The sequence below is a fragment of the Pterocles gutturalis genome, unplaced genomic scaffold (assembly GCF_000699245.1).
Source record: "Pterocles gutturalis isolate BGI_N339 unplaced genomic scaffold, ASM69924v1 scaffold6392, whole genome shotgun sequence".
Lineage (NCBI taxonomy): Eukaryota > Metazoa > Chordata > Aves > Pterocliformes > Pteroclidae > Pterocles > Pterocles gutturalis.
In genome coordinates, this window is record NW_010107782.1 from 1 (window position 1) to 17849 (window position 17849).

The following is a 17849-nucleotide window of genomic DNA, read 5'->3' on the forward strand; positions in this document are numbered from 1 at the left end:
GTCTCCGGGGTTCCAGCCGTGCCGCTGAGCCCTGTCACGGGTTGGTTTGGGGTTTTTTAAAGGGTTCTGCTCTGGGTGACTCTTTTAAAAACAGCTTATAACAGATACGGCATTCAAAGGCATTTGGTTATCTTTAAATGGTTAATACGGGTGGAAGTTTTTAGTGTGAAACCATCTCTCTTTAATCTGCAGGTTCTGTTAGGCCATGAAGGTTTTAGTGGAACTGGAAATGCAATAACACTGAGTGGATGAAGCAAAAAATTAAATGCCGGCAGCTGGAAGCTTTGAGCAGAGTGTCAGTGTATTAACCGTGTTGGAGGTGGTGGCTTTGCGAAGTACTTGGCTGTTTCAGTGCTGTAGAGCAGTAAAATGTTTGCAAAGTTGAAGAAGAAGATAGCGGAAGAGGCAGCGATTGCTCCCAGACCAGGAGGAGCTGCCAGGATCCCCAGATCCGTCAGTAAGGAGTCGATTACGTCCGTGGGAGCAGACTCCGGCGACGACTTTGTGAGTTACACCTTGCTTTGAACGTTGGTTTCTTTTGCAGCATTTCTGTTATGGCTGTACAGACAACCTGTCTGAGTCTGGTGTATGAGTGGAATACGTATTGCGGTGTCTTTGTAGGTGCATGTCTTATGCCCAAATGAATCGTTAGCTTGAATAAATTTAAATAATCAAGAGAAAATGTTTGTATGTTAACCTTAGTAGTTACTAGCAGGCTTGCATCCCCACGCAAGCAGGAGTTACAAAGCTGTCTCAATACAGAGCATTGTTAAACTGACATAAAACATTGAATAAAGTTGTAGTAACTGTACGATACCAATTTGTAAAATTAATTACTGAAGCAGTAGGAAAGCAAACCAGATACTGTTTGGGTGCGATCTTGCTGTGGACCTGTGTTTACCTCTTGGCTTCCTCACACTCTTCCTACTCAAGCATTTTGTTTATGCGACATGTATTCAGTTTTGTTCACTCAAAACTCTTGTAGTTCCTTCAATGTCTGGTTTAAACGCTCCTTCATTATGAAGCGTGGTTTAAACAAGCTGTGTACTTCCAGGAGCGTATGGGTTAAATGAAAGCCGGTAGCGCATATTTTTCAAAACCCGGATTAAGACACGCTGTCGCACCGCTGCTTGAGCCAACAGTACCTGCTCTGTTGCAGCAAGCCGCTTCACAATTCTGTTTTGCTGTTTGCAAAATGGAGAAGTTATTTACCCGGTTGAGTTTTAACTCATTTTTTTTCTGAAGCTCAGCTGAACTTCCAGTTCTGTTAAGGAGAAAGTTGGAACTCCTAATGTTTAAATACATTTTACAGTGGAAATACATTAATCTTGTGTTTTTCTGACATTTTATTGTACTTAAATTCTCATGTAGAAATTGCTGTCTTGTAAGTTTAGAGAACAGAAAACAAATGATGATGGTAGCTTAACTCTTCAGTGGTTTTCAGAAGACTTCTAAGAATTAGCTGTTTTAGCAAGATTCATTTAACTGCTGTTAATATTGATTTTTATGGAGCAAAAGACTCCCTAGAGAATTACAAGTTGATTATGCGGCAGATTTTGCATGGAGAGACCGTTGCACTGCATTAGTGCCTGAGCAAGCTCATCCCATGTGAGGAGCCTTACTGTTTCTTTTCTGCTTACTTAGTTTTCCAAAAGACTTTTGCTTTGACCCTGTAGAACATTATTTTTTCAGTTTGAACAGATAGTTTTGAGCAATAGCTTCTTTCAGAAGTATTGTGTTTCATGGAACAGGCCAGCCTGCAGGGCTGGCTATCTGAGCCCTTACTGTTTTTCCTCTTCAGCATTTTTCATGCGTTCTGCTGTGCTAGTAAAACTTTCCTTTGTACATGAAAAACTGGAGCATTATTCCTAGGTGGGATAGTTTTTATTATCAGAGTGTTAGTATATGGCAAGATCCCTTTTCTAAGTTTTGTGAGTTACTTGAGTGTTGTTTTTCTACGAAGGCTTCTGATGGAAGCAGCTCTAGAGAGGATCTTTCATCCCAGTTGTTCAGAAGAAATGAACAAATAAGAAAGCTGGAGGTCAAGCTGTCTGGTATGTATCTTGACACATAAAACTCTGTTACTTTAGGAAATATTTTCCTTTAATTTAAAATTTATTAAAAATACAGGGGCTTAGGGTTTGGGGTTTTTTAAACTGATTTGTAACAACCTTGTTGATTGTCACTAGGTAGCATCCAGTATAACTGATTTTTTTAATAGAGACAACTGCCTCTTTTTTTGCTAGCTTCACAACACATTTATGTGATGCTTTTGAGCAGCTGGGATAGCTTTCTGTCCCCATGCTTCAAAGAGTGTCTTTTCCTGCTTTTATTGTACTTATTCTGTGTAGGTAATGGCTGGTTTCCTTTAGGATTTAGGCTTTCTGATCTTAACAGTAGCACAATGTCATCCTTAAAGAGGTGAACTTTAAAATGAAGAAAAAGCAAAGGATTCAACATTAATGAGTCTTGGAGCTTTTCTTGTTTCTAAGACAATGCCTTGTTCTGTAAAGCTGCAGCGAGGGCTCTGCTTTCCATCCGTGCTGTGTGGAGCAGATCAGAGACTGGGCTAAACTGTGTTATGCTGCTGCTGTTCGAAGCTCGTAGAAGGCCTTGGGTAATGAGGAAAGGTTATCGCCAGTTTAGGATTACTTTAATTTATTCTAGAGACTTACCAGGCTCCAGTTCAAGAAAATAAAGGATTCAAAGATGATTTCCTGTTGTAATTTGAAAGGGCAGAGTGTTCACCTGTTTGCATAAGGTAAACTTAGAAGTGCTGGGTGGGGCTGAGTACGAGAGAGCGAGGCGCTCAGTATCGACTCACGTAGGCAGCCCGATCAGTAAGCAAATCCTCCTTTCCACTGTACGTAAACTTCTCCAAGCTGTGTGTGTTTTGTTTCATTTTTTAAATCCACCTGCCCTGTCGGTTCAGCTGGGAAGGCAGGGCAGGAGTGCGAGGTTGCTGGCTGAGCGGGAGCACCAGCCAGGGCTCAGCCTCATGGCCGCTGCAGGACGTGCACCACCAGCAGCACGGGCGTCTGTGAATGGCCCCGTCCGTCCTCACATCCTCCACTGAGAGGCCTTTCCTAAACAGAATTGAATAGGTCACTGTTCTTGAATGAAGTAAAAAGTGGGGGTAGTTCTTCATTCTCTGGTACTGCCCTTTTCTCTGTAACTAGCACGCCTCGGACAGGTCCTCCTGTTTGTACCAACCATTTACCCTCTGGGCAGTGCAGAACTATTTGCTTGTGTTCATTGTTATGGTCACCGAAGTTTTCCTTAGCATGAATGATTTTCTGGTTGAGAAAATCATTGTCATTTTCCACTCATCCCTTTTTTCTTTTTTCTTTTTTTTTTTCCCCCCTCCTAAAAATTTTCCTTCCCCAATGTCTGTTCATTCCTGGTCTGTGCTCCTCCCTCCTCACACAAGATTACGCTGATCAGATCCGAAACTTGCGGAAGATAAAAGAGAAGCTTGAAAATGCATTAGAAAAGCATCAGGATTGTACGTACTTTTATTTTTCCTTTTTATTTTTTTTTTAAGTCGAAAACTGTTGTGGTTGGAAGGAAACTGGTTTGATGTCCAGATGTTTTAATCGTTTCCTTTCAAACTGTGCCCCTCCAGGTTGCAAGGACATGAGTTCTTGCCTCATTTACAGTGTAAAAGCAGCAGGATGTTGGCTGTTGAACAGAGTTGTTGTTATACTCCTTTTGCCAGATTTGGTGCTAATGTGCAGGAGAGACCTTTCTGAAACCTACAGCGTTGTTACAATCCGTGGAGGAGCAGTCTGTGTGTCCTCTGTTTCTGGCGGTTGCCCAGCGCCCGGGCATGTGTCCTCTGTTGTTTCTGGCGGTTGCCCAGCGCCCGGGCAGTGTGGGGTAGTGAGCTGCACAGTGTTGGTGCTGGAGAGTCGAGATGGGGCTAATTACCTGCAGAAGCAGCTCTTTAAAGTTATAAATAACTTATAGGAAAGTGAGAAACCGTTTTAAAATATGAGTTTCTAATATAGCTGGTGATTCTGTGTTGGTAGCCTCCATGAGGAAGTTCCAGGAGCAGAATGAAGCTCACCAGGCCAGTCGAGCCAAGATGGCAGAAGGGATGGCTTTGGCCTTGGAGAAGAAGGACCAGGTAACAGAGCTTCAGCAGCTCAGCGGGACTGTGGCGATCCAAGTGCGTGACCTTCGGGATTTAAGCGGATGTCACCATTAATTACAATACCTGTTCAGCGTTGTGTCTGCTTAGTGTGCCAACGTGGAGGGAAGAAGGGAGAACTGAGTTCAAATACCAGAAATGGGGTAGGGCTTGTCGTTGTTCTGGCTGTTCTTAAGGAGAGCCCACAACGATTTCTAATGAAGGGTTAAGCTTGCGTTTGGTAAGACTCGATTGCAGTAGACCTGTTGCCGCTTTTATTTTACTTGTATAAAGCTTATGTATTCAGGTAGCATGAGTGATTCCTCAGTGTTTATATAGTAAAACACTGCTCGTACTTTTCTTTTGCTGGTATTTTTTTTAATCATTACCACAACTTAGTATCACTATGATTATTTCTTTTTACCATAATGTCCTTGAAAGTCTACAAGTTGATTTTGATTTTTTTCTCTCCTTTCTTGTTCAGGAGTGGATGGAAAAACTGACTCAAGTTGAAAAGGTAATGAACCTTTGGGCTTGGGGGTTTCTTGAGTGGGTATTTTTAAATTCCAGCCTTCACACTTCCTACAGCTCAGCTCTGTTCAGCTCTTGTTATTATTTGATCTTCCTTCAGTGGGAGAGGCCTGAGATTTGCTTTTGTTACCAGCCCAAATGCTTCAGGAGATATTTCTGGAATTATTTTTCAGTGGGGAAGTAAAGAATGATGGGTTATGATGAGGAAGATGTTCTGTAAGGTGGAACAGTAGTTTTCTTTATTACAGAGGAGGCAGCTGGGATGCAGAAAGAGGGAGTGACTTTGGTTGAGGTCCTGCAGTAGGTCATCTGTTTCATGAAATAAATCCCTAACAAATAGTTTCATTTTTTTAACACAGGATTTCAGTCTTGTAGTTGTTCCAGCTGTTTAGCTCAGTCCATTTTAAAGCATCTCTGATTGTGAAGGCATTAACCATGCTGCTATTTGCAGTCCATTTGTAAGAGTTCGCTTAGGTGATCATTGGCTGCATTGTAATGAATATGGATTTTTTTTTGAGATTTTTGAAGGTTGGTAGTTTCCTCCACGTTGCCTACTGCAAGAATTTCTAGTTCTACATGTAGCACCATCAGAGAGCTTTATGGCTGCAAGACAAGATTCCTTTCCCAGAGAGCTGAACTAAATGCCCATTGATTTGAAATGAGCATACAGATATTCTTGGATTCCTTTTGTTTTTGTTCGTTTATCAGGAAAAAAAAATGCTTGAAAAGCAGTTGCAAGAAGTGAAGGAGCAGAGTTTGAACCTCTTTCAAAAAAGAGATGAAATCGATGAACTGGAGGGCTTTCAACAGCAGGAAATTGCCAAAGTTAAACACATGGTAAGGTTATTTTAAACTTGTTTTTTTTTCTTTCCTAAAAGACAGGATTTCTGTTATAATACAGAAATCTCTGCATTAATTTCTTTTGCGTTAATGCTTGTATACAGTCTTGGTCAGTGTCAAAACCCCAACAGGAGGTACGTGCATACAGCATTACATAGTTTATTCCAACAGTGACTCTTCTGGGAATGATATATTGTTTCATTTAGTTGAGCTCATAACTTAATAAAAGAAACAAGTTTCCATGTGAAGATTTTATCAGTATTATCAGGTCATCTGTATTGTCAAAGATAATGTTCTAATGTTCAGCTTTTGAAAAAGGAAGAGTCTCTGAGCAAAACAGAGCAGGAACTGGAGGTGTGCACTCGAGAGCTCACCCGCACTAAGGAGGCGCTTCAGGATGCAAGCAGCGAGGCATCAGGCCTAAGGAAGGATCTTCAGGAGCTGCAGCAGCAGTTTTTGGAGCTGCAGGCCCAGAGGTATGGATGTGGTGTTCCATGAAGAGTGGTGTATTCATTTCCCCTGTACTTTTACTTCGTGCCCAGCTCTGTCATTTTGGAACAGTTTATGTATGTAGTGAGCTGAGTGAATAATTGCTTCAGGTGTGCCCATGTGAGTGCCATGTTTGTATTTCTTTTCAAGCCAATTAAAGTAGGACTTGTTTAGGATTTTATAAGCTTGTTACGATTTCGGGTTTTTTTTCATAGTTTGAATGCTTAACTGTCACTTTTTGGAAAGTGTATAATCAAGCAATGGCTGGTTTTAGGACAAGAAAACCTTGTTGATGTTGCCTAGTCCATTTTCTTAAGAAGCAGAATTACCTGCTAAAGATTATTTTTCTGAAACAGTTATGTCACTTTTTTTATTCTCTTTCTGTGAAGAGATGAACTAATGACAGCTGAGACAAATGCAGAAAATAAGATCACTGCTCTGGAATTAAGAGAACAGGAGCTACAAACTGTCATTCAGCAGCTTTCTGTAGACTTGCAAAATGTAAGTTTGAGTTAAGTGAGATTTGATTCAAAGAGCTCCTTGTCTGCAGAAGCTAGATTAGATATCAATTACGTGTTTTTGGGAATCTGAGTTTCAAAGTAAGTAATTTCTCAAATTTTTTAGGCTCGAGTTGCTGGTTCTGGTTGTGAGAAGAGACTGGAAATGTTACAGGTGGAGCATGAATCTCTGAAGGTGGAATACGAACAACACAAGCAAAAGGTTAAGTGTTTTCAGCTGCATCTGCTGGTGGCTGTTGTAAAGGTGTACACTTGGGTAATGCGCTGTGCGTTCGAAATCTGGTGTCGAAAGTGTTTTGGGATCGTATTGTCTTTTCAAATAAGACTTTGCTCTTTCTAGTGGCACTTTTTAAAGTCAAACCACAATGGATTACCCAAAAGCTTCACTACAAAAAAACATTCTGTGATTTCTTGTTCTCACAGATGGCTTTTGAATTTGCTGAGAGAAATCAACTTACTGAACAGCTGCAGGAAAAAGTATCTTCCTTGGAAAAGAAGCTAGAAAGAAATCTTTCAGGGGATGAACATGTGCAGGAGCTACTCAAGGAGGTGATTATGCATTTATAGGCTGCTTAAAAGTGCAATCTTTGTGAGTTGTTTTTTTTTTTTAGGACATACATTACTTACACAGGTGGAAAGGATATATGATGATGTAATGCAGGCGTAGTTTCTCTTCAGTGTGTATTGGCGTGCTGTCTCTGCTGGACAGAATTGTGTGGGTGACTACAAGGAGCCTGTTTATGTAGATATGGCACAGATGTCCTTACTGCTCTTTCTGCATTGTCTGTTTAGGCAACACATCTGACTGCTTAGAAGCAAAAGAGCAGCTTTTTAACTTCCCCACGGGAGGCAGAACTTGACAGTTTTATTGGTTAATCCTTACAGAGAACAGCAAATGTTTTGCCTGCTTTGCTTGTTTGTTTGCTGTGATGCAGAAGTTAAGCTTTAAAAAAAAATATTTTTTAATCCCTTAAACTTGGCCTGGGTGAGAAAATTATGACCTGGCTGTTGATTAGAGTTTAAATCTGGATCATGACAGGATGCCAGTGAATTTCCCATTCTTAATAGTAAGGATGTTATCCCTATGGCAACATGATCTATGGAGCCCTCTGCAGTAGCATCAAACTTGCTGGTTCCCAAGAGCAAAGCTGTATTGTGCATCAATATAACTGTTCACTTTTAGTTTCACATTATTAACAAAATATAAAGGAAAATATTAATTATCTTTGTCCATCCTTCCTCTTGTTCTTCATCTTGATGTAATCTTCAGAAAGCCTCTCTTGAGCAGAAACTGGATGAAACCAGGCAGCAGATACTAATAGACAGAACACATCACACTGAGACTGTGAACCGATTGGAAACACAGGTCCGTGTTTTTCATCACTACAAATTCCCACTGTTTCCAGCCTCTTTATGCCCTGTAGCTCTTCCCCTCACTGCACTTGTGCTCTCAGCCAAAGGTGAGACTACAAGTCACAGCCTTGAAAAGAAAGTCTAATTGATCAACGTCTCTCCATCTCCCCATCTTCGGTGGTGGAGAAGGGCCTGGAGGTTATGAAGTTAGAGATTCCATGCATCTCTTCCCTGTCCTAAGAAACAAATAGCTGAAGTGGAAGCGTTGCTGGGGTAGTGGCGTGGTGAAGAGTTTTTAAGAGCAGCATGTGTGAAGTGGGCAGTCTCTCTGAACTGTGTGGTTTCCTGGTTTTAATGTTTACCTTCCCCTACTGGGTCATCCCACATTCTATACGCTTTTTTTATTATAATATAGATGCCAATGGATAAGGAATTTAATGTATAGTTATATTTTAGAATAAAGAACTGGAACAAAAACTACGGATTGCAACAGAAGCATTGAAAGAGAGCAAAGAAGCAGCTGCTGAGCAGAATCTGGAGATCCAGAAGCTGGTGAGTATGCTGCATGATGTTTCATTGACCAGTACCAGATCAGCAGCATCCCCAGAGACACTAATTTCTCCATGATTGTTTCGTTCCTCGAGTGTTCTCTTGCTGTTTGTCCCCTAAACTAGTCCCTGTATATGAGTACATGATGCTGCTGCCCAAGGAACAGTGTTGCTTCAGTCTGAGTAGATGCCTCGTGGAATGGTGTCTGATTCTTGTCAGAGCTTCAAAATACCATTTTATTGATGTAGTGTTCTTTATTTCTCTTAAGCAAGCTGATCTAGAGGATGAAAGAAGTAAACTACAGCAACAGATTTTAGATGAGAAACATCAGTACGATCAGAAAGTGACTGGGCTGGAGTCTCAGATTGCTGCGCTTGAGAAGGCTTGGGAGTTTGATAAAACAGCTGCTCAGCACAGGATCGTAAGTACCGAAACTGTTCAGTGGGCCATGGGAGTCTTCACAAAATGATTGTAACATGGCTTGCAGACCTTGTCTGAATGTTCTTATTCAGTGCTCCTAGCATTATAGTAGAAGATCTCTCACTTTGAGGAACTAAATATGAACAAAGCATTTGATGCATTTAATTGTTAAAGCATTAGAATAGCTGTATTTAGTGTTTAACCAATCTTTATTTTACAGAGCCAGTTGGAAAAGGAAAATGAAAATCTTAGTGGAAGCAGAGAAGAGTATGAGAGCTCCTTAAAAAGACAAGAGTCTGAACTGAACAGGCTAAAGGTAAGGGCTTAGTTGGCCAGTGACGGTTAAATACAGAGCCTAGTTTGAGACACGGTTGAGGGCAAAGTGTATTACATTCTCAATGCTTGGACTCTCATTACATTCGGTTTGTGTGTGCTTACAGCTGTAAATCATCTTTGGTACTCGGTAGAAATGCATTTGAGGAGCGTTACAAATGGCTGATCCTTTTCTGAAACAGAATGCTTGGGTCTGCCTAAATCAGGCAGAAATAATGCATTCCCGTATTGTCAGGCATGAAGAGCTTTTAAATCCTGTTAGCAGTAATGAATACAGAATCGTTCAACATCAAATTCCACTCATAACATTCAAAACAAAAGTTAAAACTTAAGTTGGTCAGGTATTTAAAGCTTATACTTAGTCTTTTGACTGTAATTTTAGATTGTTGACAGTTTTTTTTTTTTTCCTGTAGCTACTCGTGGTTGCACAATTGTAATAAAGATCAGTTGTAGGAAGGAACTACTTTGTAATAAAGACTTCAAGCTAAAAGATCTTTTTAGCATTAGATACATTTGGCGTCTTACGTCATTCTGTGTTGCTCTTACATGTGCAGATAGCAGCAGTGCAGTAAAACAAAACAGTAACTCATGTGGAAGTGTAAACCATTGTGTGTTAGAACACCCGTAAATTGTAGCTGCTACTGGATTTGCATTTCAAGATGAGAGCCTGACTTGATTTTAGTCGTCTTGAGTAATCTCTGAATTATTTTTGGTTTGCAGAATGAACTGAGCAGCAGAGAGACTGTCAGCATCGAAATTGCCAAAGCATTGGAAGAAACACGAAAACAAAGAGAGGAGTTACAACAGCAGGTTGGTTCATACCAACAGTCTAAAAAGTATTTTTTGGGTGCTCCCCACCTTTCACTGACCAGACTAGATTTGTACTTAAGTGTTGTAACAGTCAGGAACATTAATCAGAACCATACCCTCAGCATGCAGGACAGCAGTGGTGGCCTCAGTAAGCTTGAAACTTAAGAGTGCCTGTGTAAATGCCTGCACAAGAATGTCATCAACTTCTGTGCGTTATTCCACTGTTGTATCCAGTAACCAAATGGAAATTCTAGCTAGTCTTGGTTTGCTCTTTTTTTACTTCTTTTGGTAAAAGTGGTCAAGGTGTAATGTTAAGCTCATGTTTGCTTGAGCTGGGAATTGCCAACATTAAGTTTGAATTTAGTCCCATCTTTTGGTTTATTTATTCTTCTGGGAGTGTTGCAGGTCTGTGCGTGCTTGGCCCAGCTGTGTGTAAAAGGGGTGTAAGGTGATCTTTGGTTTTGCTCAGCAGCTGTTTTACAGCTGCCACCTGCTGGTTGTCAGGCAATCAGTAATTGTGGCACCGAGTTTGTCAGAAGCAAAGTGTGGAGCTCTTAAAGCACATTGGCTTCAGTGCTTTTTAATGAGGTCAGCATTGCACAGGTGATGCCTTCTGTACATCTCTGGATAGAGCGAACATCCACATCATGTTACCTGTAATGCTAATGCTGCACAAACTGCTTTTTCAAGATGGTGTATTGCTGAGCACAGAGCTGAGGCAGCCACTGCCTTTGTCAAAAATTCTTCCCACAGGAAAAAAAAAATCTGAACCTCAGAGCTACGTTGAAATCTTTCAACACCCTCATCTGGTTTTATATGTTTAATGATTTCTGTTTGTTTGTTTGCCTGCTTTGAAGGTTTCACATCTGGCCTCGTTAATAAAGGAAAAAGACCAGCTGATTGATGAAAAAGGTGATGTGCTTCTAAAACAGAAAGAAGAACTAAACCAGCTCAGTCAAGGTTAGACCAAATGAATCTGCCGTATCCCAGACAGCTTTATTGAAGTACAGTCTCTAGTTCTGGGCTTGCCTGTCTATAGATTGCAATAATTCTAGATTTCTCTTCCACACTTAATCTATTAGAATTTTCAAAATCTTGTATCCTTCTGTAACAATCAAACAGTCTCTCTACTGCATCCTTAGAAACAAAACCACTTTTTAAAATCAAGGTCTTACGTCTATACACTATAAAATAACAAATCTTGCTGTGTTGCCGTTATTTAGAAAGGGGACAAACCTGTAGGCTCTTGTTGCACCGTTCTGTTGGCTAGCCATGTGTCAGGAGCCATTTGGGCTGAGCCCCAAGTGTTCCTGTGCAGTCGCAGCACAAGTCAGACTTTCGATGGGTGTTTTCTAGATCAGGTAGAATTGATAATTATGTTAAGTACTAAAATCACCTTGACTTTCAGATGGGCTGCTCCTTTGCAAAAACATGCATGTGAGCTTGGGTGTCTTAAGTTCCATCGTCTTTCTGCCTTTATGACAGAGCAAGGCAAAAAGATCAGGATTTACTGTCACTGTAACTTGGTTCATTTAAGAAAAATAATTAGCAACTCCCATTTGATTCAGTAGACTGATACTAAGCAGGTCTCTCCTTTCTCAGATCATGAAGCTGTCCTGCTGCAAATGCATCAGTTGCAATCTGACGTAGAAGCAAGTAATAGCCAAGCGGTGGAGAAAGAAGAAATGGCAAGAAAGGAAATTGATGAACTGAAGTTGCAGATCCAGGAGTGCCTGCTGGCCAGAGAACATGAGAAAAATGTGAGTGCAGCCAATAACCAAAAAGAAGTCTGACTTTCTCCTTGGGAAGTGTTCATGGGCTGCAAAAGTCATGATCTCTCTCCAATTCACTCTCTTCATTTTTGTAGGTTTCAGAACTAGAGGAATCAACGAGAGCCTTGAACAATGAGCATGTACATTCTCCAGACAACCGAGTGGTGGAACAGAATGGAGAGGTAGCAGCTACAGACATCATTCAGCTTCAGAAGGATAACAGAGAGCTGGAGCAGCAAATTGCTGAGAAAAACAAGGTGAACTGAAACAGCAGAAATACCTGTTAGTCTTTCCCCGTTTAATTAGGAAGCCTAATAATTGGTGCTGCCCATGCTGCAGCCTTGGAAGGACAGGCTTCCCAAAGTGGCACGTCCAATCTGAATCCAGTATTCTGTGAGTGAATTTTTTTTTCCTCTGGATTGCACAAGGATCTAGCAACAGTGGATAAAAACCGCAGCCAGAATTGTAGGAATCTTTACCAATTTTAGAGGAAAGATGCACCAAATTATAGCGTTTACAGCTTTCCTGCAGAGCCCTTTTGTGTGAATTCAGTTCACTTCCACTGTGCTGTCACATGAAAGCCCAAGTATCCTGTCACATGCCTGCTAATGTGTGCAGCTAGAAAGGCGAGACATTCAGGCTGCTTCTCCAGAGCTGTCAGTGTTGTTTAATGATTGTTTCATTAATTACACTTGTTTGTCCTGGGTTTTTCCGTGTCTCTGTGGGTCAGAATGTGTCCTGACAATGAATACTGCATTAACACTATCCTTTGCTCTGCTTACAGATGATAAAGCAGCTACAGCAGAGAATGGCAGAGCTCAAGAAGACCCTCCAGAAAGAGTTGGTAAGGGTCAACTGAGGTTTAATTGCTGCTTAGCTGCCATTCAGCTAAGTTTTACTGTGGGAGTGATATCTGCCCCAGGGAAAGCTCCCTTTTAATCCCTGCTACAATAGTTTTCCTCTCCAAGAAAAAAATTATTTAAAAAAAAATAACAGCTGTTTTAAAATATTCTGATGTTATTTTTCTGAGCTTGAAAATTGTTTTGGAGAAAGCCCACGTTTGAAAGGCACAGAGCAGGTTAGCGATAAAAGGAAATTATCAGGTGACAGTTTCTGCCGTGGAGCCAGTTCCGTGTTGGTTTGGGTAACGTGCACGTAACGCTAACAGCAGCTAGCTTCTCCCCTAGAGTCTAGGGAGAGGTGAAGCCGCTTCCCCACTGTGATCCCATGAAGGATGAGAAGCTTGTCCTGTTGATGCCCTGGTTGTACCTAACTTGTGGATGCAAGCCCTCTGTGTTAGGGGTCTCGGACCTGGATCCTCTCCCAGTGTCAAGCTGACTGAGTCTCCAATGTACTTCTCTCTTTCTTTTTTTAGAAAATAAGGCCTGACGGTGAGGTACCTGAAGTACGTGAAAAAGCAAATTCTGAAGTGCCTAATGCTTCTGTGACTGTCACGAATAACTCTGATTTAAATGACTCCAGGGAGATAAACTTCGAATACCTTAAGCATGTTGTACTAAAATTCATGTCCTGCCGGGAATCTGAGGTAAAGATGTACACGTAGCTTCTCTTTCTAAGTCTGTCTTCCTCTAGGAACTGCCACCTCTTACCTGCTAAGGACACTTCTGTGTCAGTTCCGTACTTCTACACTCGAAAGTTGTTGAGTGATTCAGCACAATGAAGCAAAATGGCTAACAGTGATATGTTTGTGTTTTAGATTATTATGAACTAAATGAAAGGGAAATGTGAATTTTTTAAGAGGTAGTTATGTCTGGAAGTTAAAGATCTGAAGCTATAAGACATTCCCTCTGCACTACTCTAAAAAGCATATGGAGTGTGTAGAGTAGTGTGGTTGTACATTTAAGAAAGATGGAAAAAAACCCCCAAGAAAAATACATAAACCACTTGCTGTTGATCTGTAAGAGGTAATTCCTTGTGTATTTGGAGCTCCGTCATATTCTCCACATGGTGTCAAAAAATTAAAGGTAAAGTCATGCCAATAATATACTTTGCTTAATGGCAACTCAGGGGGCAAGAGCAAGAAATAATTGTGCAACTCCATGGTATCCCGAGTGCTTGACTCCTTTACTAACTCTGCATTATGTGTCCCGTTTAGAATATCAGTACTATAGAGTTACTATGCTGAAGTGTATATTTAAAACAGCGTGATTCTTTCCTGCCTACGTGCTGGTTTGATAAACTTTTCAAAGCTTACAAACCATAGGAGCCAACCTTCTTACCTGTTCTAACTGACTAGGCTCCTCATTTGTCTTCTTCCCCCAAAATATGCAAACTAATCATAAACAACAGAAAGCCAGGAACACAAACTGAAGACCTAAGACACAGGCCGTGCTAGTCTATTGGAACTGGGGATAACGGAAGGTGCTGGTCTGCTCTTTACAGTTGTGACTAAAAGTCTGTGACCAAACCTACAGAAGAACTGCTGCACCAGAGTCCAGAATGTAGAGCTCAAGAGCTAATAAGCAACAAAATACTCTGGTTTCTTTCAGGCATTCCATCTAATTAAAGCTGTATCTGTGTTACTGAATTTTTCACAAGAGGAAGAAAACATGCTCAAAGAAACTTTGGAGTACAAGGTAAGGGTTCTGTTCCACTTGTAGGTTCTCCCAGGACTCCAGCAGACAGAATGGAAATTCTTAGTTGCTGGGAGATGACGAAAAGTATCTCTTCCAAATGTTAGCTATAATAATAAATGTAATTTATCATTGAAATGGTAGCTAATTACATACATACATGTCAGAAATTGTCCATTTCTGTGATGGGAAGACTTTTCAGTGCGTCAGAGAAGGAGTAACAGCACAGTGTTGCCCAGGGGCTCAGTCTGTGGAGGGAAGCTGGAAGCTTCTTGCTGGAGCACAGTGAAATGTTTAAAAGCAGGAAGCTGAATTCTTGGTTTGTCGTCTTGACACTGGGCTTAGATCTGTTTCTCCTTTCCAGTGCATAAAATGAGATCTCCTGTATATCCCTGGTTGTTGGTGAATGTTCATAAATGAGTGCTGCCCCAGTTCCTTCCATGTCCTGCATTCACCTCCACGCACTCAGTAAACTGGACGTGTTCAGTCTGCGTTTGATTGCAGCGGAGGGAGATTTCCTTGCTGTCTTGTTCAGGGAACAGTTTAACACTGGATTGACTAAGGGTACTGTGTTGAAATGGCTGAAGATTTGTAACCTGTAATTATTTTAAAGGGATATATGTAAGTGTAATCTTCAGCCATCTTCACTTGTGGCAAATTAATGCTGTTTCTTCCAGATCTGATTGTGTGAAACTATCTTCCCTTCTTCAGTCTGAAGTGTTGTTTTAGAAATAGTTCTTTTCATCAAAGGATGGGGAGATGTGCATGTACCATATTCTTTCTTTTTCAAATCTTCAGCTTTTTGAAAGTGTGAGCCTAGCATAATGTGTGTTTTGCTTTCCTGTCCTAGATGTCATGGTTTGGGTCAAAGCCATCTCCCAAAGGCAGTATCCGGCCATCTATCTCGAGCCCAAGGACACTGTGGCCTTAAGGGAACCTGAAAATGGGCAGTCAGCATCTAGCCACTTTTTTTTCTGTGAAAAGAACGCTGAACACACTAATTCAGGTGTGTCTTAATCACTGTCATTGCAGTATTTTGTACAAGAACTTTTGACACTGTTTACAAAACTAATACTGTGCAAGGAGAAATTTCCACTACAAACTGAACCACCTCTTCTGGGCTGGTCGAGGACCATTGTCTCCGTGGTCTCTTGATGGAAGTCAGCTCCTTGTGCTCATCCATCTTGTTTTCCTGGCACCAAAGGGTGATGTTAACCTCACTAACACTGGTGCTGGCAGTGCAGGCTTCTGACACGCGCATCTGTCCTGCTGGTGACTCCGGCTTCGGTCACGGAGCGCTGGAGTTCCCTCCAGGCACAGTGGAGCCTCCTGGTCTCGCTGTGGGAAGCAAGCAATGGGAAGAACCGCTGGCAGTGCTGGATTGAGTTTCTGACAGTTTGAAAAGCCTTTCAAAGAACAGGAGCAGGAGCTTTAACCAAAAAAGAAATCTGCCTTGCCTTGTTATACTGACATAACTAATAGTTCGCATTTTTTCGTATCACTGTGTAATTTAAGGTGCGTATATCCTGGCCTGCAGTCCTGAAGGCTGCATGTTGATGATTATTTAATTTGAGAGCACAACTTTAGAGTTGTCCAGTTTTACTTTTCTTAAAGAAAAATAATATTTAAAATGGTCTTAATTACAGTACCTAATACTCAGTCGCCTTTAAAACTGATCTATTAGTCTGTACCATAGGTTGTTAGCATTGGGAAGAAGGGACAGTAAACCATTTTAAATTTTTAAAGCTGAATTCCAGGTATTGTAAATGCACACTGAGAATACCTTTTATTTAAAAAAAAAAACTAATGACAAAGGGTGAAGAATGTTGGTACTAAACGCTTTGATTTTAATTTTTTTCCTCCAAGTCTGCTAGCAACAAATCCTCGTAACAGCATCTGCCTCTTCAGTTGTGGTTTTCTGTACTTCAAATCCTGATGCTTAAGAACTGTTATGAACGTGTAGTGTCCTAACTACATGGTAAAAGAAAGGCTGCTCATGAGCTTTTTGTTTCTGAGGGCAAAATTCACTCTTAATGAATAAATGTTGGTTCCAGCAGCTTGCTTTCCTTCCCCTTAAGAAAGGGGACCAAGGTGGCACTTGCCTCACGGAGTGGCAGCACAGTTTTGCCTGTAGTTATTAACACCACTGCGACATCTAGATGAAAATGGGAAGCAGCAGTGAGCCTAACTTCTTAAAAATGGGACATATTTTCAAAAAACTACATACGTACAGAATTTGCAGGCTGCAATTCTGGTAATTCTCTTACACTGAGGTTTGTGTTACTAACAACACTTTTATTAAATATATTCAAGAAAATTCAGCTTGTCCTCTAGTGGAGATACAGACCCTGTTCAGGTTTTAACTTTGCTTTGCTGCAAGACAGGGGTCAGAGTGATGTTGGTGGTGGCTGTCGAGCCGTGAGCTGGTTCCGTGCACACTTGTGCTGTGGTAACGATCCTTCCCTGTGAGGTCAGTGACTAGAGTGGTGAACATGCTGCAGAGATCTGTGCCCCAGCTGACCTCCCCGTGCTGCTAATCAGCCCTGTCCCAGCCCCAGGTCCTCACCGTAGCTGTTACCTTGGCACAAGTGCCACTCCTCAGTTTAGAGCTAGGTTATATTTATTTAAAGTTAAGAAAACCAACAGGCTTTTTTTAGTACGCTAAAGCGTGTCCAAACCCCGGATCCGTGGCAGTTAGTGATAATGTAGGGACGAGCACAGCTCTGCTCTGATGAAAACAGACAATCAGAAAGTGGGTTTGTATCAATGGTTCCTGTACTGAAACAAAGCCGGGGCAGGATAGCCCTGTCGGTTCTGCACAGATCTTTTTCTGTGGAGTGTCCCTTTGCCCTGGCCTGTTCCTGTGGGACCTCCCGCTGACGCCTGCTGAATGACTGATGGGTTTATGTTGATCCTGGCTGGAAAGGTTACTGCTGAACAGCAGGAAAAGCAGCACAGGCAGCTTGGAGTGAAGAGCAACAGCGTAAGATCGTAGATGACATATTCACTAACACAACATCAGCTTAAGATCCCAAAGCTCATACAGGATCAACCTCCATAAACTAGTTCTGAAGTGTGGAATTTTCTCTAGATACCAGACCGAGAAGGGTGTGTAGACATATATTTAAAAGCTAATGCACTTTCCCTTGTACAGAACAGTGGTATACGTAATCCTTTCTATGGCCATTGGATTTCTTTCCTCCTGTGCTGTAAATACGGATTGTATTATGGAACACTATGACATTTGTGGTGCAATACATTTTGGATCAAAGCCCTTATCTTGATTTTTTTTTTTTTCTTATCTTTATAGTTGCGGTTATCTCCACTGGGATGCTATAGCTGTTTAAAATTGAGAGGATTTTAAAGCATGAAACAAAACCCCCCTCTGCCCAGGGTGAGAAGGGGGGTGGGCCATGGCCCTAAGGCCCCCCTCTCGCAGGGAGTGAGGCCAGCAGTGAGCAGAGTGCTGCTGCCTCCTGCCATCAGCTCTCCCCAGGGACAGCTGCTG

At 41.5% G+C, this 17849-nt stretch overlaps 1 protein-coding gene across 1 annotated transcript; it reads left to right on the top strand.

Annotated features, from left to right (window-relative positions):
• Nucleotides 1-369: 369 nt before the first annotated feature.
• Nucleotides 370-15272, top strand: CCDC7 (coiled-coil domain containing 7). The gene is made up of 22 exons (XM_010088220.1): nucleotides 370-504; nucleotides 1964-2054; nucleotides 3431-3505; nucleotides 4032-4129; nucleotides 4617-4649; nucleotides 5372-5500; nucleotides 5810-5979; nucleotides 6382-6493; nucleotides 6617-6712; nucleotides 6934-7059; nucleotides 7781-7876; nucleotides 8320-8415; nucleotides 8681-8833; nucleotides 9053-9148; nucleotides 9886-9975; nucleotides 10833-10935; nucleotides 11578-11735; nucleotides 11843-12004; nucleotides 12532-12591; nucleotides 13123-13293; nucleotides 14258-14344; nucleotides 15192-15272. Exons 1-22 carry the CDS (start codon nucleotides 370-372, stop codon nucleotides 15270-15272), a joined length of 2418 nt encoding a protein of 805 aa, XP_010086522.1.
• Nucleotides 15273-17849: the final 2577 nt, after the last annotated feature.